Genomic DNA, 25045 nt, shown 5'->3' with positions numbered 1-25045 from the left:
TATGAATGCTGTCAATGAAGTCAAAAGCAGGATCAATCGAGCTAGGTGGAGTCCTACAAAGGGAATCACACAATATTGGAACTCCTCAGCTTTCTGACAGTCAATCTCGCCAGTCTTGATCATGCTGTGTGGGGACTATGACCTTTGCAACTGGTTTGGATCTTTTGATCATCAAGAAAAGAGGTTGGACCGCTTGACCACTCTGTACTATCATCAGACATTACCTACCAACCTGTGCTGTGATACTGCAAACCATACTAGCTTGTACTGTCATATGTTCTTCATGAAAAATTAATACTGACTTTCATTTCTATTTAGCAACTAAAACAAAATTCTATAATGACATTTGTTCTACAATTATTCACTAAACCTCATGTAAGCTACTTTTCGTAGTTTTATCCAGACAGGTTCGGTTCCATCTAGTTTTTTCTGCAAAGACCTGTCTGCATGGATAAAACAAAGCCAGGAAGCTTTGATAGCTGATTAGTCAGATGCTTATAGAGTGAAGTAATGTTAGTGGATGAATAAACTGCAGCAAGACGGTATAAGAAATCCCATCATCTGTACTTAAATTGTAAAGCTTCCAATCAAGCGATGGATTGGCTGTGTATCAATGCAAAGAAGTTACATTACGTTCCATATTCTTGTTAACTACTGTGTGCTTACCACCATGCTACTGAACTTTGTAAGTAAGTCTTTCCAAAATAAATGTGTTTCCATCTAATCTCAACTTATTTTTCTTGACACCTTTGAAACAAGCTTCATTGTTTGTTTGTCTGCCATAGCAAGCTGAGCTATTCCACAGGCTGAACAGGTTCATTAACTGGTAGGGATTTAATGACCCTGAAAGAACAATGAGACTCACTCGACTATTGGGTGCTAAGACCACCAAAATCAGTTTGAGAAAGTGTATCTGGTTCATTTGACCAAGGGGGTTTAGTTTGTTTCTCTGCTTCATCTGCTTAGTTTCCCCTAATTAAGCATTCTTTTCTCTCTAGGGGAGTTGAAGAATCTCAGTTAAACTATACCAATACGTAGATACGCCTATGTACATATATTACACACATATCAGTTATCAACAACTAAAGTAAGACAGCACCAGGCAAAAAAAAGATCTGGATATTTGGAGATAAAGCTGTCTGAAGGAAGCACTTTGCAGCCTCCCCTCACTCCGCCCACCCACTTTCACTTGCCTTGGGTGGGTTGCAACTACCAATCGCATCATGGTTGTCATAGTCACCATCTTCAGGATTATATTCTCTCTTTGCTTTACAGGAATGGTCAAGCTGTACCAAGGGACTAAACATTTCAATTACTAGTAGTATATAATACACGAAAAAGCTTGATAGTTGACAGCAGAGGCCATTAATTTGCTAGAAATATTGGCATGGGAACACCATACTTCCTTCTTTTGGCCCAAAAGGGCTTGCATAAATATCTAGGTTGCAACTCTCGGGTCTTGACTGATATTGTGGTCCATTTTTTACTCTTTTTTTTTGCTTAATTAGCTTAAAGATTATTCTCTTTTAATTAATTATCTTTGATTATCCTACAATCCAAGTGTTATTTCAGTAAATCATGTCTTTAACCAAAGATTTTTGGTCCAATGATCGTCACATGCCCAACATTTAGAAGGTCCAATAACTCTTCTATTTATAAATAATCTTTTTTATAAAGTTTTCAAACATGAAGTAACTAAATTTCTACTAGTATAAATTGCCACTCAAATTTTCTTATATTCCTCAGGCCATAAAAGAAAAAGGGAGAAAATGAATGAGTTGCTCCAGGGGAAAGTAACTAACAGTAACGGCCACCTCCGTTTTCTCTATTTGTTGGTGACCGCCTTAATTATACGAGAATCCAATTCCAAAATGCCACGTGTAGGTATAGGTTAATTTAGTCATTCCAGCAAGTCATTGATTCGACGTGGCAAACAAAGAATGCATGCTTGAGGAGTTCCATTCTACTGTCTTCACAGGATAATCGAGCCTGTAAAAAATAGTAGTTGTACTAGTGTAAATTTGGCTCTGGATTAGATCGACCGTTTTATCTACTTCGATTTTTTACATCTTTATCACAGAGATTTTTGAAAAAGAATTCTTTTTTTTTAAGGAAAAAAAAAAAAGAAGAGGGAAAGAAAAACTGTTTTTAAACTATCAAGGAAAGAACGAAAACTTCTCTCTTTTTTTGGTTCAAACACCGACACAGTGGCTAGAAAAAGCCTTTTGCTTAATTCGACTCTCTCTTTCTGATCTTCCGTCAATGGCTTCTTGATCAGGTCTTTTCCTTATTTCCTCTCTCGATCTTTTTCTTTTTTTGTCTGATCTTTTATCATTTTCGATGATTTTCCTTGATTCTCTAGACGAAAAAGAAAACTAAAAGAAAGAGAAAACGGCGGTTTTTGTTGTGATATCGGTTTTATGAATTGATAAAACAAAAAAAAAAACAAAGAAGAGAAAAAGAAAAAGAGGAATGGATAATCGGAAATCTCACCTGAATTCATCTCCATTAGGTTCCAATTGCATTTCTTTTCAGATTCTTTTTCCCTATTTGTCAATTCGATAATATTTAATAGGAATTTTGCTGTTTCATGTTAATTTTCTTTTTCAATCAGAATATAGCAGAATATCTGAGATCCTTTTTTTTAATTTTATTTTGGTCATAAGTTCGGTTCTTGAGGTTGAGTTCTGCATTTTGTTAAAGGAACATTGGTTGAGAGCTGTTGACCGGAACCTTATCAGTTATCAGATCATATGAAGTGCTCACTCGGTTGGCGAGGTTCTTAGGCAGTTGATTTACGTGCACTCTTACCAAATAATTTTTTGGAAGGATTAGTCGAGGTTAGTTTAATATAATGCAATTGAATTAGATTATGCATTTCTTTCATGAGTGTGAAAACAATCTTATAAAAAGTAACAAGAAGTTCTCCATTTTTTGCTTTCTTGGTGATATGATTGAAAATATATAGTAATCCTTTGTGCTTCTGCCTGGTTTAACTGGAATAGGCCATTGTGTTGATTATGCAAGAAAAATTTTTAAGAATGTGAAGATTTAGGGGTTGAGTTTTAGATATGGGGAATTCTTGTGCAGGTGAGTGAGGGAAGACTGAATTCTGGGACTAAAACTGTTCATTTGCTATCACATTCGACCTGCAAGCTGGGAAACAGTGAACTAAGACTACCATGGCTGAGGGGGAGAAGCTTATAGAGCTTAAATTCCGCATTTATGATGGAACGGATATAGCACACAGTACTTACGCATCCTCTATGACTGTTTCAACTCTTAAGCAAAAGATTGTTGCTGAGTGGCCCCAAGGTTATTTGTCTACCTTCTGTTTACATGTTTTCCTCCTCGTAACTTACTCCTTGCTGAATTATGAAATTGAATAAACATCATTGGTGCTCAGTTTGATTGTGGTTGTTTATGTTTTTCATATCTTTTATTTAATCACTTTTGAGCTAAGCATTGCTTGAGGGGCATGTGCTCAATTCTTTTGTCTTTTGGTCTTTGCTTTGAGTTTCTTTTCTACAATGTTTGTTAACCCTGTCATTGATAAGCATCATTTTAGTAATGAGCATTGCCTATATAGTATGCTAAAACAATTTTTCGTGTTGGCTTATACTCATTTGAATGACATTGGTATATACACACTTTGAATGTGCGTAAGCAGAACAGGCTTCAATTTTCATTTTGATGATCTCGTTCAGCTTGGAGAAAAGGGCTGTTGTCAGCCACTGTATATGAACTCATGCATATACTGCATGTTTATGAATGTTCAATACGAAGGAATTTGAATTTAAATATTCTTGGATGATGCTTCTTTCCTACAACAAGTGTCTGAGTTAATGGAGTCTTTATGTATTTTCAGACAAAACAGTCACACCAAAGTCAATAAATGATTTGAAACTTATACATGCTGGTAAAGTTCTGGAAAACAACAAAACGCTTGCTGATTCCAAGATAACATTTGGTGACCTTCCCGTTGGTGTTATTACCATGCACGTAGTAGTGCAGCCTGCTATAGCAAAAAATAAGACAGGTTTGTCAAGTTCTCTTTCTTGAAAAACCTTCTTTGGAAGAATGTACTGTATGAAATCGTCTTGGGATTTAATTTTTCTGAGAATTAACAGGTCTTTATTTTCTTCATCGCATTCACAATTTGCATGTAGATCCTTTCTGAATTCATGGTACATAAATCTGTCTACGAAACCCTCCCACCCTTTTCCTGCTACATATTTCTCAGGAAAAGGAAATTAAAATGGAGAAATAAAATGAAATTATTCTGTGGTTGTCATATACTTAAGTAAGGCAGGCATACGAAGCAGTCCTTTTAATAAACCTTATAAAGTAATTGTGAGGCTAGCAGAAAAGCAAGATATTTAAGTAGTCCAAGTTTTGTTATGTTGCCTATTTCAGTAACAAGCCCCCAAGGCCTATTTGCCTTTTTCTGTTTTCCTCGTGTATATGTTGTCAATTTTTTCCCAAAGAGGGGGGGGGGGGGGGGGGGGGGTTAAGGGATGCTTGCTTTGAAGTATTTTTCAGAAATAAACAGATGATGTTGCATTAATGATCTTAATCTTTGAGTTGCTTTGCACATAATTATTAGTACATGCTTCTGAAAAGGAAAAACATGCAAACAATTCCTGGTTATGTCTCACTTTGTCATCCCCAGAAGAACACTAGATTTGTCATCAATGGACTTTCATATAACCATGTTGGAGACTATTCATTTTAATTATTTTTTTGTGCCATTAGCAAAAGATAATAGTTAGAAACATCTTTGTGTCTCTATGTTATATTCTTCACTTAATATTTCGATACTGATCTGACTACGTAAGTTTCTTATGCAGAGCAAGTTATTTGACAATTGGAACTCATAGTTGATTTTTTCTTTTCTTTTTCACCACTAGCATTATTATGAAAAAGTAGAGTTGATTTAGCGTAGGGTTTCAAGAGTTTATACCTATTTAAAAATTGTTCACATATGATCAAACCTCAAGATGCCTTATTTATTAAGGTGTTGTCCCAAAATGTTAGTATGTAGTCTGTAAAGAACACACTCAATGGAGTTTCTTTTACTAAATAAAGATATGAATGAGTTCTTTCCTATGTCTCCCTTATTCTTGGAGTACAGTGCAGTATTTCAAGGTTTTATTTCAGTTTGGATTCTGGCAACTGCATAAATTATACCAACACTTTCATCTGTAGCTAGGGTCTGATGGTTTAAGCTTGTCCAGTGTCTCATTTTCCCATCTGTCTTGGTGCACTGCAGAAAAGAGCCAGGAGGAGATGCAAAAGCTGAATTCATGCGGGTGTGTTATTCTTTGATCAATAAACATTCACTGTAGTTATACTTTGTATTAGTCCGATTTTGCTTTTGAAATGGTGTTCATCTGTATACTGGCTGCGTTCTGACTCTGACTACTCAAGTATCATCGTTCTTTTTGTAACCATCCTCTCTTACCGGTAAAATTAGGATACCTGGAAACACATTTTGTATAAGCTATGATTGTACAGATGAATCAATGCAATTGAGAGAGAGAGATGATAACAATGCAGGTTGCAGCAAAATACCTTTTGACATTGATACATCCAATTCTAATTGTTCCTGTGTTGAGTGTCATGTTAATATTTGTAATGGATTCCATCTCACTTTTGCAACAAATAGTCATAAGCATAAAGAGAAGGAAAGCACTTCATGTGCTGAAATGAATACCATGTCTTGAGAGGATTACATGCACATGTTGACACAATCTGCGCTCAACCCAACTCCATAACAAAAAAAAAAAAAAATAGAAAGAAAGAAATGGAAGTTTAGATCCCTTTTGGTTGTTAGGCCATAACCAAGAAAGTAAATATCACATTCCAGTTCTTTGGTTACTGCAAATAGCTTATTGGACATTTTATTTTCAATTGATGCAACATATTTTGCAGGATTTTGGTGTCATACATCTCCACTAGATTACATAAAAAATGTGTCTGAATTGCAAAATTTTTATTTTTTCGCCAAGGAAGGAGACAGAGCAAATGATGAATTCACTGCTTTATGTTAATCAATGCCTGAAAAAGAAACTTTTACTACTTTTGCAGATTAACTTCTTCTGATACGAAAGGATGGAAAACTAAAGAATTAAATGCTGTGTTAGATGGAAAAGAATAGGTAAGTGGCAGAGTAAGACGGAGAAATTTGGACGGAAAATGTGTAAAGAATAGGTATGTGGCAGAGTGAAGCGGAGAATAAGGTGAAGAAAGTATGGAGGATAAGTAAGTAGCAAAATAAAGTTGAGAATAGGATGAAGAAAATACAAGGAAGAAAAGAATTTGAGAGAGCGTGAAAGTGTACTTGGCACTGTTCAAGAAATTTTATCATGTCAAAATGAATTATCAAAATTTCTTATACAGGGTAAGAAGAATTAGATACTCCAGAATAATTCTTAATACATATAATAAGTAAAAATATTCAAAAGAGTTTTAACGTATAAAATGAATAACAATTATTAAAAAAGTTTTAATTTACACAAGTTACAGTTAAAAATATCATATATTGTGGCTATGGATTTTTTAAAGAATAATACTTTAGGATTTTTTAACACATTGACTTTTTCTTATTCAAAGCTTAGGTAATCCATACTTCTTAGGATTTAGAAAAAATAAAAAATAAAATGTTAAATACTCAAATAAGTTCTTGAACTATATTAAAAAAATCAATTCAACTTCTGTTCTTTTATTACTTTTAAATAAGTTCTTAAATTTTTATTTCAAGTTAAATAAACCTCCTCTTCCGAATCATTGTCTAACTTCTGTTAGTTAACCTTACATGTGGCATTTGCATCTTATTGATATCACTATTATTTGGCAAATGACGTGTTATTAAATGTTGTTGATTAGAATTTGTGTGTTAAGAATTTAAAAAAAAAACTTAATTACCTTTTTCTTAATCTGTTGGACAAACGGGTTTAATTAAAAATAAGAACAAATTGAATCCAAAATAATTTAAGGTTTTCAATATTCGACTTCTTAAATTTACATGTTTTTCAATTATTATTAGGCGCTGCCTAGCAACTAATGAGTATATAAAATATGAAGATGAAGATAAAAAGCCATGTCAAAGGAAAGGACTGGATTGCTATTGGAAATCAAGGTCTGATGCTTTGAGAGATTGCATTTGCCAACGGCTAAGTATTGTTAACCCTACAAAGAAAAGAGAACCGTCCAAAGCCAGTGTTAACAATGTTTTTGTTTCCGATGCTTAGTTTTTTTATTGTAAGCATATCCAAAACCAAGTGTCTTAGTGATTTTGTTTGTTGAGGGAACGATAAAAGAAGTTTTAATTTTGATTTCTTTTGTCTGTTGAGTGTTACAAAATGTAGCCATGACCGTCATGATGATAATAAGACATACAAAAGTTTTAAAAAAGTGTTTTGATTTTGTTGATATTTTTTAATGAATCATAATAAAAATTCTCTTACTAGTTAGTTTTGTCATGTAATTTGGATTTAAATCTTTAAAATTAATTGATTAGTTCATATTGGGATCAAACTAACTCATCTCTTTTTTTCTTTTTCAAATTTTATAATTTATTTTGTTTTTTGAGATCAAACCGAAATAAGATGATTTATTTTGTTAAACACAAAAAATTTGTCTTTTGTGATTATGAAACAAAAAGAATTAGTTTTTTTTAGTAAAATACCTAAACTCTTTAAGTTTTAATTATAATTATACATGAATTTATTAATTTTTAAAATGAATAATCCACTTTAAAAAATATTTTTCGTTAAATATATAAGTCCAATGGTTAGTCAATTGTTAATATTTTTATTAATTTGATAACATAATAATATTTAAAAAATAATTTTATTTTTTATTAATTTTAAAAATTATTATTATATAAATTATATTTTTAATTTTGAATTTTTTTGATAAAAAAAATTCTTTTGGACCATAAAGTTGCTCCGAAGGGTGCTCCCATCCTCTTAGGAAGCACCTACCTGGTAGGATGCTTGGTCGACAAATGAGAGTACACTGGTTGGTCACATTGTTTGAAAAAAAAAAATTTTAATTTTTTTATATTTTTTGTTAACGGTTTCATCATATGTGAAATTTTAATTAAAATTTAAAAAAATTTAAGTGTTTTATTTTTTTTATTTTAAATTTTTGATCAATATTTTTAGACATGTGTCTAAATAAAACGATAAATACACAAATTATAATTAACAAAATTTAACATGACATCATCTATCATGTAATAGTGATGTCATCCAAATACAACGTCAACCTACTCCGCATTAAATGATGCGATATAAAATTGCCATGTGTATTGTTGATTAGCAAAAATTAATCAACGATTAGAAAAAAAATTATTTAATTTAAAATAAAAGTTTAAGAACTTGAATGTCATAAAAAGATAACTTCTGAATTGACTTTTACTGGAACTTAGTTGAGAATTAAACAGAATAAAATAAAGGAAGAAAATCCCGTTATTTTCGTGTTATTCTTTTTGTTGTTTCTTTCTTCCCCTAACCAATGGCGGGAGGCTCTGTATCTGCACCTCAGAGAAGCAAAGATTTCGGAAATCTCGAACATGGGTATCTTCTGATTTCTTTCTTTCTTTTGTGTTCTCTGTCGGTTTCCGGTCATTAAATGCTTTTGATTTTGTTTTCTTTAGATGCGAGCACTATAAGCGACGATGCAAAATCCGTGCTCCTTGCTGTAATAAGATCTTCCCATGCCGCCATTGCCACAACGAGGCCGCAGTACTTCTTCCTTTCTCTCGTCCATGTCTTTTTTTATTTTTTTGCTTGTTAATTTCTTTATTATCCCTGTAAATGTACGTATTTGAATGCCTGTCGTGATTATCAAAATTTTCTAATCTGATGTTTTATTTTCCCTTCAATTTTATTTATTTTATAAATTTAGAACTCAGTTAGCAACCCAAAAGATCATCACGACCTTGTCAGGCAGGATGTCAAGCAAGTATGTTTTACTTGACACTTAGTTTTCTGTTAGAGTAACTTTTTTTTTCTTCTGATAAAAATTTGTTTATAACGGGATAGAATTGATGCGTCAGGTTATTTGTTCAATTTGCAATACCGAACAGGAGGTATGCCCTGCTGGTTTTTATTCTGTAATAACTCTAAGTGTCTCAAGTCTCAACTCTCAAGGCACATCTGTTTCATTGTTTCAGGTTGCTCAAGTTTGTTGTAATTGTGGGGTAAATATGGGAGAATATTTCTGCAACATTTGCAAATTCTACGATGATGATGTAAGATTTTGTACTATTTCTATTTAATTTTATGGTATGGTATTTATAAGCATGCTGATTTTAAGTTATGTTTGTTGCAGACCACGAAGGAACAGTTCCATTGCAATGATTGTGGAATTTGTAGGTCAGTTAGCATGTTGTGGGTTAAGTTATTTGCGCCCAATTTATTTAGTTTCGGTTGTTTTTATAGCTTGCTTGTGTCTTTTTCTGTCAACTATTTTTCTGATCTAATCTGTGGTTTCCAGGGTGGGTGGTCGTGACAATTACTTTCACTGTCTGAAATGCGGTATGCAGTCTTATTACTATGCTTGGTTCTTGATTTATTCATTTTGAGAGGTGGTTTCTGCCATTTCAATTGTATGAGTTTGGAGTTATAGCATGTTTTTATGGGGCGCAAATGCTTTTCCTGATATGCATTTTAAAGCAAAAGAGAAAAAAGATCAAGGAAAAATATTGCTGAATTACATATTAAAGTTTTGACATTCATGATGGATAAAACACACAATTTTATATCTATTTGCAACAAATATGTTTTCGTTATTTGCTCATTTTAACCAAATATGGCTTCTCACTAATTTCTTTTATTTCATAGAAAACAATATCTAAGAAAGCAAAAAGAAAATATCAAAAATGCAAATAGCAAAGCTGGTAAGAAAATGTAGCCTTAGAATCCTCCTGTTGGTACTGTTCATGCCACTTTTGTGGTAATTTTCCAGAGTGCAGCACAGTAGGTGGTGAATAAGATCCTATTTTGATCCCTTCTGTATTTCTTTTGTTTATCTTTTTACTCTGTTGTTTAACTGGCTGTGTTTATCCAGGGTGTTTATTGAAGCTTGTTGCAATTCCATAATGTCTCCTAGGCCTGTCCATTATCACTATAAACATAGAGCTCAAAGAGACAACTTCTAAGACATCTGGTTTCTTCCAATAAGTTTTTGACTCCATTAGGTAGCTTGTCTTTGCAAGTTTGTAGTGTCCCATGCTGGGTTACTTCAGACTCCTGAAGTTCACTGAGTTTTAAATTTGAACTGGATTGTCATGTAAAGCTCAATGAAAAATGCTTAATAGGGCCCCCATCTGTTTACTTGTTACCCCTAATCTTTTTGCCCATCTTTGATAGAAATTAATGTTAAAAGATGGTGAGCACCTCTAAGCATGGATTAGGGAGGGGGAGGGTGGAGGTGATGATATTAATTTGTTCGTGTTTGAATGGTAAGAGTAGCAAATATGCATTGCAAATGCTTTATTGACCTGGTAGGATGTATTCAAAGGGAATTTTGGTAATTCGTAATTCCCTATCAATTCTGTTTTCTTGAATTCATTTGACTATCTAGGAAATTTCCCAATTCCTCAAAAATCAAGTCCCTTGTTTAAAGCAAGTCAACTGTCAGAGTTAGGTATGTAAAATACAAAGTTGCCGATGTGTGTCTTACCATTCTTCATTAAAGTGCCCTTATTAGCGCTAGTGCTGTCTTAAAAATTATCTAATTCCATTTAGTTGTTTTTCATTTATTCCATTTTCCTTTATGATGCTATTGTTGGCACAGGTTCTTGCTATATGGTGAATCTGCACGACAATCACTTATGTGTGGAGAACTCCATGAAGACTGACTGCCCCATCTGTTATGAGGTTTGAGCTTCAAGAGTTGACTATTTTCTTCAGTATTCTTTGAAATTTCATAAGAACTTGTTGTTTTAAGACATTCTTGCAATGCTTGCAGTATCTTTTTGATTCAGTTAAAAGCACGAGGATTTTGAATTGTGGACATACAATGCATATGGACTGCTTTTCTCAGATGACTATGCAAAATCAGTAAATTCAGATTAATTTGCTAATTGTTAGGTTTTTTTTTTTGGAACGGTTTAACATTTAAGTATTGGTTTTGTTCATGAAACAGGTATCGATGTCCCATCTGCTGCAAGGCAGTGCTTGATATGACTGCTTTCTGGGAAGTTCTGGATCTGGATGTATAAACCTACTTCTTTTAATCATAGTATTGTATATTAAATTTCTACTGACCTGAGTGATTTGTGTGTTAGTTACACTTGTTCATCTGTTGGAATTTTACATGCCTTTTCCATGGGTTCAGTTTTGATTTCAGGGACATTCAATCTTTCTCAGAAGCCTATATTTTAAAAAAAAATTTGGTGTAGAAGTTGTTATGTACTACTTTCATAGTGTTCATAGTGTGCATTATAAGTTTGGTATGAGCAGTGGGCATAAGGTGGCCCAGTCATTTTGACAGGATAAATTTGACTGATCTGAATTGGCTGGAGCTGGAGCTTGAAAAACAGCACTTTAAGTCTCTCGTGTGTGTGTGTGTGTGCACCTGCACGCATGTCCTGAAGTTTGAACTTGCTATAAATTCTTCAATTGAGCTTAAGTAGCCTTCTTTGGGGCCTGGACAGTGATGGTATAGCAATCAGAATTTTTTGCCTGCTTGTATCTGACTCTAGAAATTGAGACTATTAATCTTCTCTGGAATATTAACAAAATAGCTTCTGTTTTCTAATTTGATTTTGATTCAAAAAACAATTGCTTTTGTGATTAAGTAATTATTTTCACTGTTTCTATGATTTTTATATGCCATTAATTGGTGATCTTGATCTTTGTTGACAGATTGATGCTACTTCAATGCCTGCGGAGTATCAGTTTGAGGTAGGAACTCATATCTTTACTTCTTCTTTTTTTTTTTTACTGAGCAAAAAAAGAATTCTAATTGTTGCATCAATTTAAATTGCATGTACTAACTTTCGTAAATTTTGGTCTCATTCACAAGTTACATCTTGTAAGAGTGACTTCTATTGGCACTGGGAAGTATCCATCTGTTCCCTGGGGTTTGGGTGGAACAGAGATATATTGCTATGTAGAACTTCCTTATTTGAAATAGCATGCATTCAGTCTTTCTATTTCATGGATTCTCATCACCAAATCAATGACAAAATGTCAATAAATGAACAGATTAGGCAAATTCTTCATATTCACTTAAAAATTTAAACGATAATTGATGGGACAATTTCAGCTGGCAAGTTTTTGTTAGTGCTCATATTGCTGTTCCTATGCAGCTGCTTTCAGGGTTTCATGTGTTTAGAGTGAATTGGCTAGTGCACTGCAATTATTTTCCCATCAAGTGACTTGGATATTAAGCCTCCATTGTTTCATATAATCTCTGAAAGGAATTTCTCTGGCATATATACGTAATGTTCTGCATTGTTGACCCTTTTCTTCATCATTTTTGTACTTTTTAACATAATTGTTGATCCAAGGATATAGGTTGTAGTCAAAACAATAGATGCATGTATGTTTGCGCACTTAGTTGATGAGGTTGTTTTTTTACAGGTTTCAATCCTCTGCAATGATTGCAACAGTAAAAGCATAGTCCAATTCCATATTTTGGGTCTCAAGTGCAGAAGATGCAATTCTTATAACACCCGCAGGATTGCAAACCAAGCAATCATTCGTGATACACACTGAAAGTTTAATCGGTTGGCAATGCACATTTGACACTCTTGTATGGAAAATCTCAAACAAAACATGTCTGTTTTAGTTCTTACATCTGTTTTCATTGTTCATTTGGACTTCTATTGAGATTTTCACAAGCTGTTTATGGTTGATGTGAAACATGTGCTTCATGTGGACGGTAGTAATGGTTGCACATGCACTTGAATTTTGGAACAAAACACAAGGTAGGCTTCTTGCATCATTTCCCTCAGAAAAGTCATGTTTTTATACCAATAGTATATTGTTGATTCGGATATTGTTATGAAGAGCCTTGGGGAAGTTGTACCTTTTTTCCCTCCGTGTCACTCTCTCCTCGAGGTCTTGTCCCTTTTGACAGTGACAAAGAAGAGTCGACAGTGTTGTTATCCTCGGCAGCTAATGCTTGTCATCTGGAACCTTGTGTTGTTTCCACGCTGGGAAAAGATTATACTCGTTGGTTGTTGCCACGAGTGTCATGTCTACTATTAGTTTTGACGTTGGGCCCACCATTGAGTATGAGTCACGCGTTGTGAAGTTCAATATTGATATTTTATCAAACTTTCTAGCTTGCATTGTGTCGGTAATACGGCTGATCAACCAAGTTTAGCGATATGTATGTGAAAATGATATGGCGACGAACTTTCTAGGCTGAGCCCACTTTCAAGCCAAGTTCCTGAACCAGGGCCCGGAAGGACTGAATATGAGAGATGTCCCTTGCCTTGTACACGTCTCTTGCACCTTTCTGTACGGACCAGGTGTTCATGAAATTTCCGCTCTTGTCTGCCTTGCCTCGTGATCAATCGTGAATTTCGTTTTGTCTCAAAGTTATCATGAACCATTCAATTCAATTTTCGCAAATGGTCAGCATCCTCGTACATTCTACAGTTGTTTCCTTTTCGCTTCTATTACTATTCATATTCCCTTGCCTCACCATTCAACCTGGATTTTCCAAAGACAAGAGGGTAGTCAGTCATCGACCCACTTACCAGGGCAGCAACTAGGACACAAAAGGACAAGCTTTGTTGAGAGATTATTGAATATTGGTTTTAAAAAACGGGGAAAGACCATTTTAGATTTCATCTAAAAATGTCTAAAATTTAATTCCATGTGGTTTTATTTATTTCGCTAGAGATAAAAGTCATAATCTTAGCATGAATGACAAAACATGGCCAAAGTGGTTCACAAGGAGGACCAGTTGACTAACCCATGCTCGTGCTTACGGGTCTAATCTTTCCAGTGCCCGACCCATACTTGTTTGTGTCTTGTCTTGTCAAGTCTTTTGTCTTTCGGATATCTTTAATTAAGAAAAATGAAAAGGCCATCTTCCCAACCAAAAGTACACAGCGATCATAAAGGTTAAAACGATCACTTTCTCCAATTGAAGGGGAGCAGGAAAAAAAATCAGCCAACTCATTGAAGGCTTGGATAGCAAGAAAGAAACGATAAGATTTCTCTCTCAATCATTTCTTAAGCAAAGCAGCCAAAACTTAGCGCCAATTCAATGCTATATTACTCTCTGACTTCTTAACATATTCCTCCATTACCTAAATCCCAATCAAACAAACACCAAACCCGGCAGAAGAAACCAAACCCAAGCCAACAACCACACATGACTGATCAGAAAAATAATAACCAAAAACAGTGGAGACTCTGTGATTATTGTAACCAATCCAAAGCTTTTTTATATTGCAGAGCTGACTCGGCCAAGCTATGTTTTTCATGCGACAGGGAAGTTCATTCAGCCAACCAACTATTCACCAGGCACCCTCGGTCGCAGCTCTGTGACGCCTGTGACAAATCCCCTGCTTCCATCTTTTGCGAAACAGAGCAATCTGTTTTTTGCTCAAATTGTGACTGGGAAAGCCACAAGTGTTCCTCATCTTCGTTGCATAATAGGAGGCCCATAGAAGGGTTTTCTGGGTGTCCTTCTGTTAGTGAATTGGTTAATAGTTTTGGGATTGAGGATTTGGGTAGCAAAACTCTGTTTTTGAGTGAAGAGAAAGTTGGCTGTGGAGATGGTGGTGAAGATGATGGGTTGTTGGATTTGTTAAGTTGGGAAACTCCTGAGTTTTCTAGCCTTGATGATTTGATTGTTTCGAGTGATTTTGGACATGGGTTTAAGCCCACTGATGTTCCTCCTCTGCGTAAGGTAAGTACCAAGTTGATTCTTTCAGTCTTCTGCATTTCTTTTTCTTCTTTGTATGGTACTTTTCTTAAGTAGTGCATATGTGTTGTTTGGTTGGGGAAAAAAAAAAAGTAAAGCTCGTTAAAAGGTTGGCATTTTTATGAGTTCTATGCTGTTAAGAACTCAAATAGTTACTTGAAGATTCGCTGAAGGTTGGAATTTTGGGGGTTCAAACTCTTCTCTATTCGAATTAAAGAGGCAAATCTAAATCTTTTTTTCTTTTTTCATTCCGAAAATGATGTCAGTGAGAGGGTTGTGATAGTTTCTGTTACTTTTAAGGTTGAATTTTTTTTTTGTGCTGCTGATTTATTAGGGTGATTAAACCTTGCATGTCCAAGTTTAATTTAGGTTCCTGGATTTTTTTGATTTGGCTATTCTACCTTTATTTTGGTTATGGTTGTTTAGAAATTATAATAAAAAAAAATTCGAATGATTGTTTACCATTAACTGCAAATTTCTTAGCTTTCGCTATACTTGTTTTACGGTTGAATGTGGCTGCTTGGTGTTATATACTTGCTGATATTGTCTATTAAGTATTGTGACTATATGACATGGTTCAGTGTACTGTTTTTGACTCAGAACCGTAATGCTTCTTGTGGACGACATAAGGAGGAGATGCTTCTTCAGCTTCGTGAACTGGCAAAGTCAGAACCCAACCTCAGCACTGATTTTGAAAATGTTACTGGGTTCCTGCCACTTTTACCTAATACTTATAATTCGCAGCCAGGAAGTGTGCATACAAGTTGCAAAAATGATAAAGATCCAATTCCATTTCCTGCTTATGAGGTATATATGTTTTCTTTTCTTCTCACATCGCTAAGATATTTTTTTGTGCTTCCTTGATTGTAATTTTTTTCTTGATATGTAAGTTTCCTATGTCTACATGTTGATGTATGGACTTGCAAGTAGAACATTGAGTTTTTCTTTTGTCAAAGAATGTGCCACAGTTTTGCTTCTAGATTTTAGAAACAATGGATCTGATGCTTGACAATGCAAATAAGCTATGGAGAAAGTGATTTTTTTTTTTAATTGTGAGAGCAATACTGTGAACAAATTGCATTTTAAACTGTCTTCATCCTTAAGGATGCAAGGCTGCTATTTTATCATGACTGAGATATCATTAATGATGGGTTGTCTTCCCTTGAAAGTGGGAAAAAGGGGAAGAAGAAAATAAGGCTGCTAGAAACTATTGATGTAATTAGACAGTTTTAGACATCCAGCAAGTTATTTCTTTCACTGGTCAGGAAAGAAAGTGGCAAAACTTGTTTAGAAAAGAAGGAAAATTTAAGCAGAAGCCTTCATAACATGATAAGTGTAGGCTACTTGACATTAACTGTGTTTAGGGATATGTCTGATGTGCAGCATACTTAGAGTCTTGTCCTTTGGCCTGTGTTGTCACTTAGGAGAGATTAAGTTGACAATTAGGTCAGCAAAGAGGAATCTTGTTGTTTGTTCTGTCTTTTGTGGCCCAAAAAGCGAACTCATGGTTGCTTGAGTTAATGGAATTTTCTGCGAAAATCAATCATATATTCAGGTATCATAAGTCTGATGCAGCTTACATGTGGATGACATTAACAAGTGATGAATTACACCATTCAATCTGCTTTGAGTATGTCTTCCATAGACTTGTCCAATAGTTAGAGAGCATCTTTAAATATGAACTCTTGCTTTCTTGATTAACTCCTTTGTCAAAAATGGAGCAGTAATCTCTTTTGTCCTGTCCCCCGGAGAAGGTGATAGTTAGGTTGCAGGTGTTTTTTGTCTTTGTTTTGGCGGTGTACAGCGGTTTTTATATTGGCAATTGTATAGGCCATTAAGGCTTTTTTTGAAGGATTTTGTGTCGGTGTACCCCTTTCCTTTTGTATGGGGCATAGCCCTACAAAATCAGTGTAAAGAGGTGAACAATTGTTCCCTTTTGATGAATGCAAATGAAATTTAAAAAAAAAATCTCTTTTCCCTTCATGCAGTTAAGTGCACCGCAGTGCTTCAGTGATAATGTCGAGATGGCCAATCAAGTATTTCTACCTTTTTCACAATTAAGAGGCTACACTGAGGAAAGTGCTGTTGTTCCTAATGAACATCTAGATACTAGTAGGACCGCACATGTGAATGATAGTCTTGAAGACCAACTACAACATCAAATTGCTGCTGGAACCACATCAGCGCTTCCAAAGATTGTTGTCCATGAGTTAAATAGCCAAGAGAGACACTCTGCAATTTCACGCTACAAGGAGAAAAGGAAAACAAGAAGGTATTGCTCCACTCTTTGTTCCATACTACGACCTCATTAATCTGTTCAATGGTTTCTTGAAGGAAATGAAAGTTAAAATGTAAAACAATGATAAATAATTGATTCTTTTACTTTTGGTTGCAATGGTTGGCTGGAACCCAAGCATGTAGAAACTACATTGGTGAATTGTCAACCAACCTTAACACATTAATTTGGATTTTTGAGAATTTGACATCAAAATGATTTAAAATTAATAATTGGACTTATTTGATATTTCCATTTTTTCTGTTGGGGGGACAGAATTTGGTAAAAGAAGTTGTGTGTTGTATTTTGTGTGTTTGGACACTGCTTTTGATTCAGCCCTAGCTTGCAAATTCCTAACTATTAAGCTCAAGCTTTTCTTTGACATGGTTTTAGAGCTTGTGTAATCTAGTTGTCCTAAGTTCAATAAGCTTAGCCTTTTAGGTCAAGTGGTTCTTTGACAGTCTGGATGGTTAACACATCATCAATTTTGTGAAAACTGTGAGGGCTTGTATGTAAGCCTCCAATATAGCTTCTTTAATATGGCATGTTAAATCACCCCATGCCCGTAAGGCATCTACTTGCAGTCAGTCATAACATTTTGTCAATCTTTCCTCTCAAATCTTCATCTATAGTTTTCTGTCTCTTCTGCATTTCTTAAGCAAACGCTGCATGTGGAATGTGACAGATATGATAAGCACATCAGGTATGAATCAAGAAAGGTACGAGCTGAAAGCAGGACAAGAATTAAGGGGCGTTTTGCAAAGGTGGAGCATTGAGATACTGGTAAAGAACTGTGAGACTGGAATCGCTAGAACTTGGGTCATTTTTGAAACTAGAAAATATTTTCCTTCTGTTTAGTCCTTTCTCCTAGAAGCTAAAGCTTTAGATATACTAGGTTCCTTACTTGTAAAATATGAATTTTGTAAATAGCCTTTAGCTTTTATACCCATTATAATGAATTGTAAGACCTATATATGATGCCTGAAGCATTAGATATCATAGCTGCACATCATGTAGGTTATTAGTTATCCTCACTTTTTTATTAGAAAATCTCCTTTCTTGCTGTGTAGAATGGGGTGAGATCCACATCCTGTCACCATTTTTGGACTTGTAAGTTGATAGTTAGTGCAGAAAATAAAAGAAAAGCATATGAACTATGCAATTTTTGGAAGTTTTGGACAGAAATCAGGGCAATAATTAGGATTTTGGGCTAGGATTGATCACTGAAATGCTGGTTTCTGGCCACAGCTGGTGAAGTTATGTTTTCCTTATTTCCTTCTAACCCTTCTTTCTGCATTAATTACAGGGTGTCAACTACTACTTGCAATCTTGCATCTTTTGTTGTAGAATCATTTGATGCAATGGTTGGGGAAATTGTGCGTCCTGTGTTCAGAATATTCAATGTTTACTGAAATGAGACGCACCAACCAGTGTGGCTTGAAATTTAACGCCATCCAAAGCTAATTAAATACCCATGTACTACATCAAAGAAACTTTTCTCCTACTTCAGCCACTTGTAAATACTAGTGTTAGTAACCCCAGTGACTCCCCATCGACCTTCTTAACTCCATCTACCCTGATTTCTTGTGAAGGTTGAGAATGGCCAGTGCCACCAGCCAAAAGAAAACTAACGATCCTACCAAAGATAAGATTATAGCAGCAGTCATTTCGTGACAGAATCCACCGAACAATTCGCAGACCTTGTTCCATCGCGCATGTGAGTTACCATATTGGCCTAAGACCCCAACAGCAATTGCTGCTCCATTAGAAGAGAACAGCAACCCCATTATGGTCATGTCCAGAATGACGAGAGCCATTGCTGCCTTTTCTTTGGAGGTCCGGACTGCCATAGATGCTACCAGTGATGCTGCTGCGTACAAAGATGCTACGGTATTTGATATAAGGAAGTACCTAACAGCAAGGATATGACCGAATCAGGCATATGATTCATCTCGGAATGAAATTATTATGATGTAGAGTGGACTACTTAAAATTAGATTCAGGGTGAGGCCTTTGTTTGCCTTCAATTAAAGTATAAAAATGGGATATTTTGAAGAAACTTTAACTATGAGTACTGGTGTTATTTTAGAATATAGTCATAGTGATGCTGGTCTCTTGAGAGCTGCAAGAGCATAGCATGATATCCAAAATGAGAAATGGTAGATAATCTACGTTGGAATAGGAATTCATTAGTCATTGTTTACTTAGTTTAATGATTAGAGACATACCAATCCAAGGTTTATGGCTTATTAGGTCTTAATGGCTAGGTCGTGGGCCTTGTGGCAACAAATATAGAAGAGTTGGACTGTGGGAGCAAGGGCAGACCACGCCAACAGGGACAGATAGAGGCAAAATAGGGAGGGAGGCAGTCAAGAAGACGAAGTGGGAGGAAATTTGAAAAAGATTATTTAACTAAGTTGAAGGACAAGAAGGATAATAGTGCAAGGAATACTATTATAAGCAAATTTCTGGGGACAAAACAAAAGTGAAGATAAATAATGTGCAGAATATAGAGTTTCAAACCTCCTTTTCAACTTGAGTAAAAAATTTTGTCAAGTCGTTTCACTAGAAAAAGAATTGCAAGGTCCTAGAACGTACATCGATTATGCATGTTCTACGTAGATATGGAAGCATGGTACGAGAGTTCATTTGTATAGCAAAATCCAAATGCAAAAAGAAGCTAAATTGTAGTTGAACATAACCTTGACGGAACTGAAAGCATAAGAAAACAGCTTACACAAAGGCAGACATGTAATGCCACTTAGCAGTAACAGGAACGTGCAAGGTGGGCAAGGTTTTGGTGATACTGACAGAAATAGTCTTTGTCTCCTTGTCAACACCCGTCACAATTGCAGCTACCAAAGTAAGGATCAGACCCAGAATCCTTAGTATCAGGTCACAGTGTGTAACTCTCCTTGAACTCTCTACCACCTTCACATTGCTCCCAACTCCATCCATGTTTCGAAGCTCTATTTCTCTCTCGATCTGTTTCAAAACAAGCAGAAAGTTGAGCATATAAAAGAAGGTTTTGAGGTAGAAAAAGATTATAGCTGAAGGGTTAATACTTAAGAAAGGTCTGGTTTTAGGACATGTACGTACAAGAGGGGAGTAAATGGAGGTGGATGTTGGAATAAAGAAGGAAGTTGGGGGGTGCATTGAAGGCAGCTGGTCATTTTGGCTGTGTATTAAAGAAGGGGATTGACGAATAGCATGCTTGGCTTGAATTTGGTGTGTACGGGTAGAGCTTGTGGCATACACCAGCGAAGCAGTGTCGGATTATTACGTACTTCATTGCGCCATGTTGGAGCTGGGCCTGGTCACCGATGCTGCAGGGGCTGCCCTGTCAATATACATATTACTATAAACATTAACCATTAAGCCGAAAGGTCACGTAACATTCGTACCAAATGCACACTAGTATCCGATGACACTGACTTGCTTGGTTGGGACCCAACTAATGAAAGCTACTTTGCTTCGTCGAGTCAAAGAGATTCTCACTAAGTTAATTCATTTGATATTGGGTAAACTTACTGTTGAAATTAAAGAGGCTCTTAAATCATTTAGAGCTACAGTATTTCATACCCATTGTATATGGTCTGTTCTTTCTTCTATTTATTTCTTTTTTATTTTATTTTTAAAATTTTTACTTATTTGAGGTACCAAAAAGAAAGACAACTCCAAAAAACAATGCAATGGAGTCGCGTTCTCTTACCTGTCCTATTACCGTGTCGACAGATTTAAAAAAAAAATCTATATTAGAAAAGTAGAATAAGAAGATATTCAATGTATTTTAATCAAATTTGAGTTAAATTGGTCAAATGCTAAAAGGTATAATGGTGGACTGATCTCATATATAGTCGCATCTCTCATTTCATGTCCAGAACAGATAGGAGTAGTTCAAATTGACAAGAATGTCAGAAAAACAAAAATGAGGAAGGCAATTTGGCACGATTGGTATAGTCACCGAGAAAGAAAGGGATTGGAAAGGTATGTAGCACCGCTTACAGTTCCGATTGCAAGGCTAAGTCACATAGTGTTGTACGTTGACAACCTTGGTGTGAGGGTGCCATGGGAAGCTCTACGAGATGTTTTCAGCTTGTACTATGAGAAAGTAATAAATGTATAGGTCCAAACTCAGCCAAGGAAAAGAAGAGTGAAAGATTATACTTTTACTTTTATTAGGTACAGAGATGTGCATGGTTGAAATGAATGGGGAGATTGTGAATATTGGCAAAAAAAAAAAAATTTATTGAGGTTAGAAGGATTACCCTTAAAAGAGCTACTTCTTTGACTTGTGAATTTTATAGATTATGTTTGGGTTTTAGTAATATTTATGTCTCTTGTGGAAAGATCCTACATAAAGGAGACATTTTCTATTTTATAACATAAAAGACTTGACTGCATATCCGAGGAATGTCTATTCTTATTTCTTATAACTTAAAAACATGTGTTGACTCATGTAGAGGTAAAATGACCAAGATAAAGGGAAGGAGATGAGATAGAAATTTCGATTTTTTAGAACTCACATAAGTGGATCATATACCCCTGCTATTCGGTAATTGTAGCTTTTTTTTACACTTATTCATGATTTTTATCATTGTGGATTTTTTTTTCTTGAAAATTATGAAATATTTCTTCATTCAGCAGTGTGCAATAAGAATATTCCAACACCAGAGCAACACAAAAGGACAAGACCTCAAACAATATATCCAGACTATATTTTTCTTGTCGTGTTAAATGTTCTTAATTAAAGAAAAGCTGGAAGCTCTTGATAAATTTAAGATTTTAAAACTAAAGTTGAGAAAAGCCATTAAGATTTTCAAGCCTAGTAAAGGTGGTGAATATTATAGTAGATATGAAATAATAAGATAGTAAAAGGGTCCGTATGCCAAATATTTAGAAAATTGTGTTTGGTAATCCTAAACAAAATGACATAGTTGAAAGGCAGATTCATACCCTAAAGGATATAATGAGAAGTATGATGAGTAGGGTTCATTTATTATAATTTTTGTAAGGAGAAACAATCATAAAAGATTTGTTTATCTTAAATGGAATCCCTACTAAATCTATACCTGAAATCTCCTATGAGTTTTATACCTATTGGAAACCTAATCTTAATCAATTACATGTTCATAGATGTCCTTTAGATGTGCGCCTTTATGATCCACAAAAACTAAGGTACAATATTGTTCCACTCATTGCTATTTTATTAGGAATCCAAATCATTACGTGGGCTATAATTAAATTTTATTGTTTAAGTAGAGAAGAGATAAAATTTTTAAGTCAAAAACAACTAAGTTTTTGGATTTACATATGGTTAATATTAATTGCTCTCATGATAGAGATGAAGAAAAGCATATTGAGACTTAAATATTCATAAACCTACAAAAAATTATATTATGACATATACACTAGTTAGGGAACAAAAACAAATTCAATTAGTTGCTGGTGAGATCACTCAATATTAGAATATTGTAGAAAATGTGCCACAAAGAAAATCCATAAGGGTAAGGAAGATTGGTCTTTTCTTAAACATCTATGAATTCTATCTTAAAGAGTGTAATTATGATATTGGCCATGTAGTTGATCTAGTAACTTTTTTAGAAGTTATTTCTAGTTCTAACTTAGATTTGTGTTGGGGTACAATGAGGGATATATAAGATGTAATCTATGTCACACAATGGTCAGTGAAAGTTTATTGAGCTAACTAAGTATTGTAAACAAATTAGTTGTAAATATGTGTATCAGATCAAGAAAGGTTCCAACAGAAAAATTGAGAAGTTTAAAGCTAGACTGTTTACCAAAGGTTTTACTAAGAGAGAAGGTATTGATTTTTTTTTTTTTTTTTGCTCGATCAAAATGAGAATTTCATTAGATAAAGGGGGAATTTACAAAGTAAAAGAATCCCCAATGAGAGGACAAAGGATCAAAATGATAGCCAACAGAATTGGTCGAGACAAAGGAAAGGGAAAAGAACTAATAGCTAGAAAAATGCATAGAATAGGACAGAGAAAATAAGCCAACAAAGCAAAGGAAATGCTAAAGCAAAATGAAGAATATAAGCCATCTGTGATAAACCCCGTGGGAAAGAGTTCCCCAGTAAACTACCACCAAGCAACAAAAAAATCACTTCAATCAACCCTTGCTTTCACTAAAGCATTAGCGAAAGCTTTACCTTCTCGCAGCACATGGGAAAAGTTGACGCCACCAATGGACTGAATCAAAGAGTCGATCTCGTTAAAGACTAACCAGCACTCCCCATGTCTAGTAAAAATATTGTTCACCCAAGCGAGAGCAGTAGATGAATTAGATTCAATAGTTAAACGGGCACCTTGGTAAGATGAAGTAGAGATCAAACCCATAAGTTCCAGAAAATTAGAATCCTGACATCCAAGAAGTCTAAAGAAAATTCCAACAACAACACTATCAGAATTCTTTAGGACTCCCCCACAACTGGCTAGTCCTGGTTTACTTCTAGTAGAGCCATCAACGTTGAATTTAAGTTCTCCCACGTTTGGTGAATGCCATGATATGCCTATACGAGAGAAAGACAAAGACTGAGATTAGAAAGCAAGACAAGGTTCATTCCACTAGCCATATTCATCAATACTAATATATTCCTCACAGGTACAAATCCAAAGGAAAGATCTTGAACGAATCAGAAAAAGAATGTCATGCGACTCCCACACTTTACTACAAATTCGCTTCATTCCATGCAAGCCACAAAAACCAAAAGGACGCAACGCAAACCATCATCCAACGCTTAAGAACATTACTTGAAAACTCATAATCAGCCCACGATTGTATACAAGAGAAAATCGTGCAAGGAAAGGTCCATGAGATTCCCCATCAATTAAAAACAAGGCACCAAACTTTCCAAGTAAAAGGATAAGAAAGAAAAATGTGATAGCAAGATTAAAACTCCAAGCCACACCAAACACAAGAAATTTGGTCATCAATTAATAAAACCCCACATGAGACAAGAAAAAGCATAGTAGGAATAGCATCATGAACTGCAAGCCACAAAAAACATTGGACTTTGGGTGGTACTGATAATCTCCAAATGGAATGAAACCACACCTTGTTATCAATAGCGTATGTGTCAAAGATAAAGCAAAAAACTTGGACTGAAAATTGACCTTTAAGGTCATGTTTCCATATAAGCTAATCCACTTTATTAGAATAAAGGACAATCTTAGTAACAGAGGCAAGAATTTCACCATAATCCGTACCTTCCCAAGAATAAAGAGGTCATCAAAAAGAAACAAGCCAATTACCATTATTCCATACATCACGAACCCAAGCTTCCTTATCAACAGCAATGGAGAAAAGTCGAGGGTACTTCGAACACAAAATATCATCCTCAAGGATCCATTTATCAAGCTAGAAAAAAAATGAACGCCACATCACCCACAATCCATTTACAAGCATGGAATCAAGGTACTTAAAGAATCATTCCGATGCAAGGAGAAGATAGTCAATACGACTGCGTTAGAATCAGACCCAAACCAAGTACATTTCTTACCAATTAATGGAAAGTCCAAGAGCTCACATGAATCAATGAAATAATTGAAATCTTTAGCTTGATCTAATGCTTAAGCGTGCATGAGGCTTGACATTACTTATGCAATGGGTTTTTGGGGAAGGTATTTATCTAATCTCAATAGTGATAACAAAGCTTCAAAAAAAGTGATGAGATACTTGAATAAAACTAAAGATATGCTAGTTTATCAAAAGGTTGAAAATCTTAAGCCGGAGAGTTATACAGATTCTAACTTTACTAGCTATTCAAATGGGAGGAAATTCACATTGAGATACATTTTTTTATGTTGATTGGTGATGTATCTTGGAAAAATATAAAGC

At 35.0% G+C, this 25045-nt stretch overlaps 4 protein-coding genes across 11 annotated transcripts; 3 read left to right on the top strand and 1 right to left on the bottom strand.

Annotated features, from left to right (window-relative positions):
* On the top strand, positions 2112–6326 carry LOC18613484 (membrane-anchored ubiquitin-fold protein 3). 7 transcript variants are annotated; one of them, XM_018128458.1, is made up of 6 exons: positions 2116–2278; positions 2704–2840; positions 3091–3315; positions 3869–4039; positions 5238–5312; positions 6091–6326. In XM_018128458.1, the coding sequence occupies exons 3-5, from the start codon at positions 3183–3185 to the stop codon at positions 5300–5302; spliced, it is 369 nt and encodes a 122-aa protein (XP_017983947.1). In that variant the 5' UTR covers positions 2116–2278; positions 2704–2840; positions 3091–3182; the 3' UTR covers positions 5303–5312; positions 6091–6326. The 7 variants fall into 7 exon arrangements, 6 of the variants coding, with proteins under 6 accessions (XP_017983980.1, XP_017983947.1, XP_017983912.1 ...); XM_007050741.2 differs by having other exon boundaries at positions 2117–2278; positions 5273–5312; XM_007050742.2 differs by having other exon boundaries at positions 2117–2278; positions 2667–2840; positions 5273–5312.
* On the top strand, positions 8407–12980 carry LOC18613483 (E3 ubiquitin-protein ligase MIEL1). The gene is made up of 12 exons (XM_007050737.2): positions 8407–8585; positions 8666–8753; positions 8917–8973; positions 9068–9100; positions 9185–9262; positions 9343–9386; positions 9508–9548; positions 10810–10892; positions 10984–11075; positions 11161–11230; positions 11883–11921; positions 12603–12980. Exons 1-12 carry the CDS (start codon positions 8524–8526, stop codon positions 12735–12737), a joined length of 822 nt encoding a protein of 273 aa, XP_007050799.2. The 5' UTR covers positions 8407–8523; the 3' UTR covers positions 12738–12980.
* On the top strand, positions 14196–18353 carry LOC18613482 (zinc finger protein CONSTANS-LIKE 13). Its single transcript, XM_018113999.1, has 4 exons — positions 14196–14892; positions 15508–15714; positions 16896–17179; positions 17868–18353. Exons 1-4 carry the CDS (start codon positions 14353–14355, stop codon positions 17956–17958), a joined length of 1122 nt encoding a protein of 373 aa, XP_017969488.1. The 5' UTR covers positions 14196–14352; the 3' UTR covers positions 17959–18353.
* LOC18613481 (CASP-like protein 1E1) lies at positions 18571–20522 on the bottom strand. Of its 2 annotated transcripts, none has more exons than XM_018114001.1 (3): positions 20470–20522; positions 19920–20167; positions 18571–19093 (listed from the first exon to the last, which is right to left on the bottom strand). In XM_018114001.1, the coding sequence occupies exons 2-3, from the start codon at positions 20138–20140 to the stop codon at positions 18754–18756; spliced, it is 561 nt and encodes a 186-aa protein (XP_017969490.1). In that variant the 5' UTR covers positions 20141–20167; positions 20470–20522; the 3' UTR covers positions 18571–18753. The 2 variants fall into 2 exon arrangements, with proteins under 2 accessions (XP_017969490.1, XP_017969489.1); XM_018114000.1 differs by lacking the exon at positions 20470–20522 and adding an exon at positions 20282–20452.

The sequence above is a fragment of the Theobroma cacao genome, chromosome 1, assembly GCF_000208745.1.
Source record: "Theobroma cacao cultivar B97-61/B2 chromosome 1, Criollo_cocoa_genome_V2, whole genome shotgun sequence".
Classification (NCBI taxonomy): Eukaryota; Viridiplantae; Streptophyta; class Magnoliopsida; order Malvales; family Malvaceae; genus Theobroma; species Theobroma cacao.
This window is presented reverse-complemented; position numbering and strand designations above follow the sequence as displayed.

Excerpts from the sequence above, each read along its gene's own strand:
- LOC18613483 (XM_007050737.2), top strand. The coding sequence starts at position 8,524 with ATGGCGGGAGGCTCTGTATCTGCACCTCAGAGAAGCAAAGATTTCGGA. Across the intron at positions 9,101-9,184 it reads TTTGCAATACCGAACAGGAG|GTTGCTCAAGTTTGTTGTAA; the intron begins GTATGCCCTGCT and ends TCATTGTTTCAG. Across the intron at positions 11,231-11,882 it reads GGGAAGTTCTGGATCTGGAT|ATTGATGCTACTTCAATGCC; the intron begins GTATAAACCTAC and ends CTTTGTTGACAG.
- LOC18613482 (XM_018113999.1), top strand. The coding sequence starts at position 14,353 with ATGACTGATCAGAAAAATAATAACCAAAAACAGTGGAGACTCTGTGAT. Across the intron at positions 15,715-16,895 it reads TTCCATTTCCTGCTTATGAG|TTAAGTGCACCGCAGTGCTT; the intron begins GTATATATGTTT and ends CCCTTCATGCAG. Across the intron at positions 17,180-17,867 it reads GAGAAAAGGAAAACAAGAAG|ATATGATAAGCACATCAGGT; the intron begins GTATTGCTCCAC and ends GGAATGTGACAG.
- LOC18613484 (XM_007050741.2), top strand. The coding sequence starts at position 3,183 with ATGGCTGAGGGGGAGAAGCTTATAGAGCTTAAATTCCGCATTTATGAT. Across the intron at positions 3,316-3,868 it reads TGTTGCTGAGTGGCCCCAAG|ACAAAACAGTCACACCAAAG; the intron begins GTTATTTGTCTA and ends ATGTATTTTCAG. Across the intron at positions 5,313-6,090 it reads CAAAAGCTGAATTCATGCGG|ATTAACTTCTTCTGATACGA; the intron begins GTGTGTTATTCT and ends CTACTTTTGCAG.
- LOC18613481 (XM_018114000.1), bottom strand. The coding sequence starts at position 20,338 with ATGCACCCCCCAACTTCCTTCTTTATTCCAACATCCACCTCCATTTAC. Across the intron at positions 20,168-20,281 it reads CCTCCATTTACTCCCCTCTT|ATCGAGAGAGAAATAGAGCT; the intron begins GTACGTACATGT and ends GTTTTGAAACAG. Across the intron at positions 19,094-19,919 it reads CATTACATGTCTGCCTTTGT|GTACTTCCTTATATCAAATA; the intron begins GTAAGCTGTTTT and ends CCTTGCTGTTAG.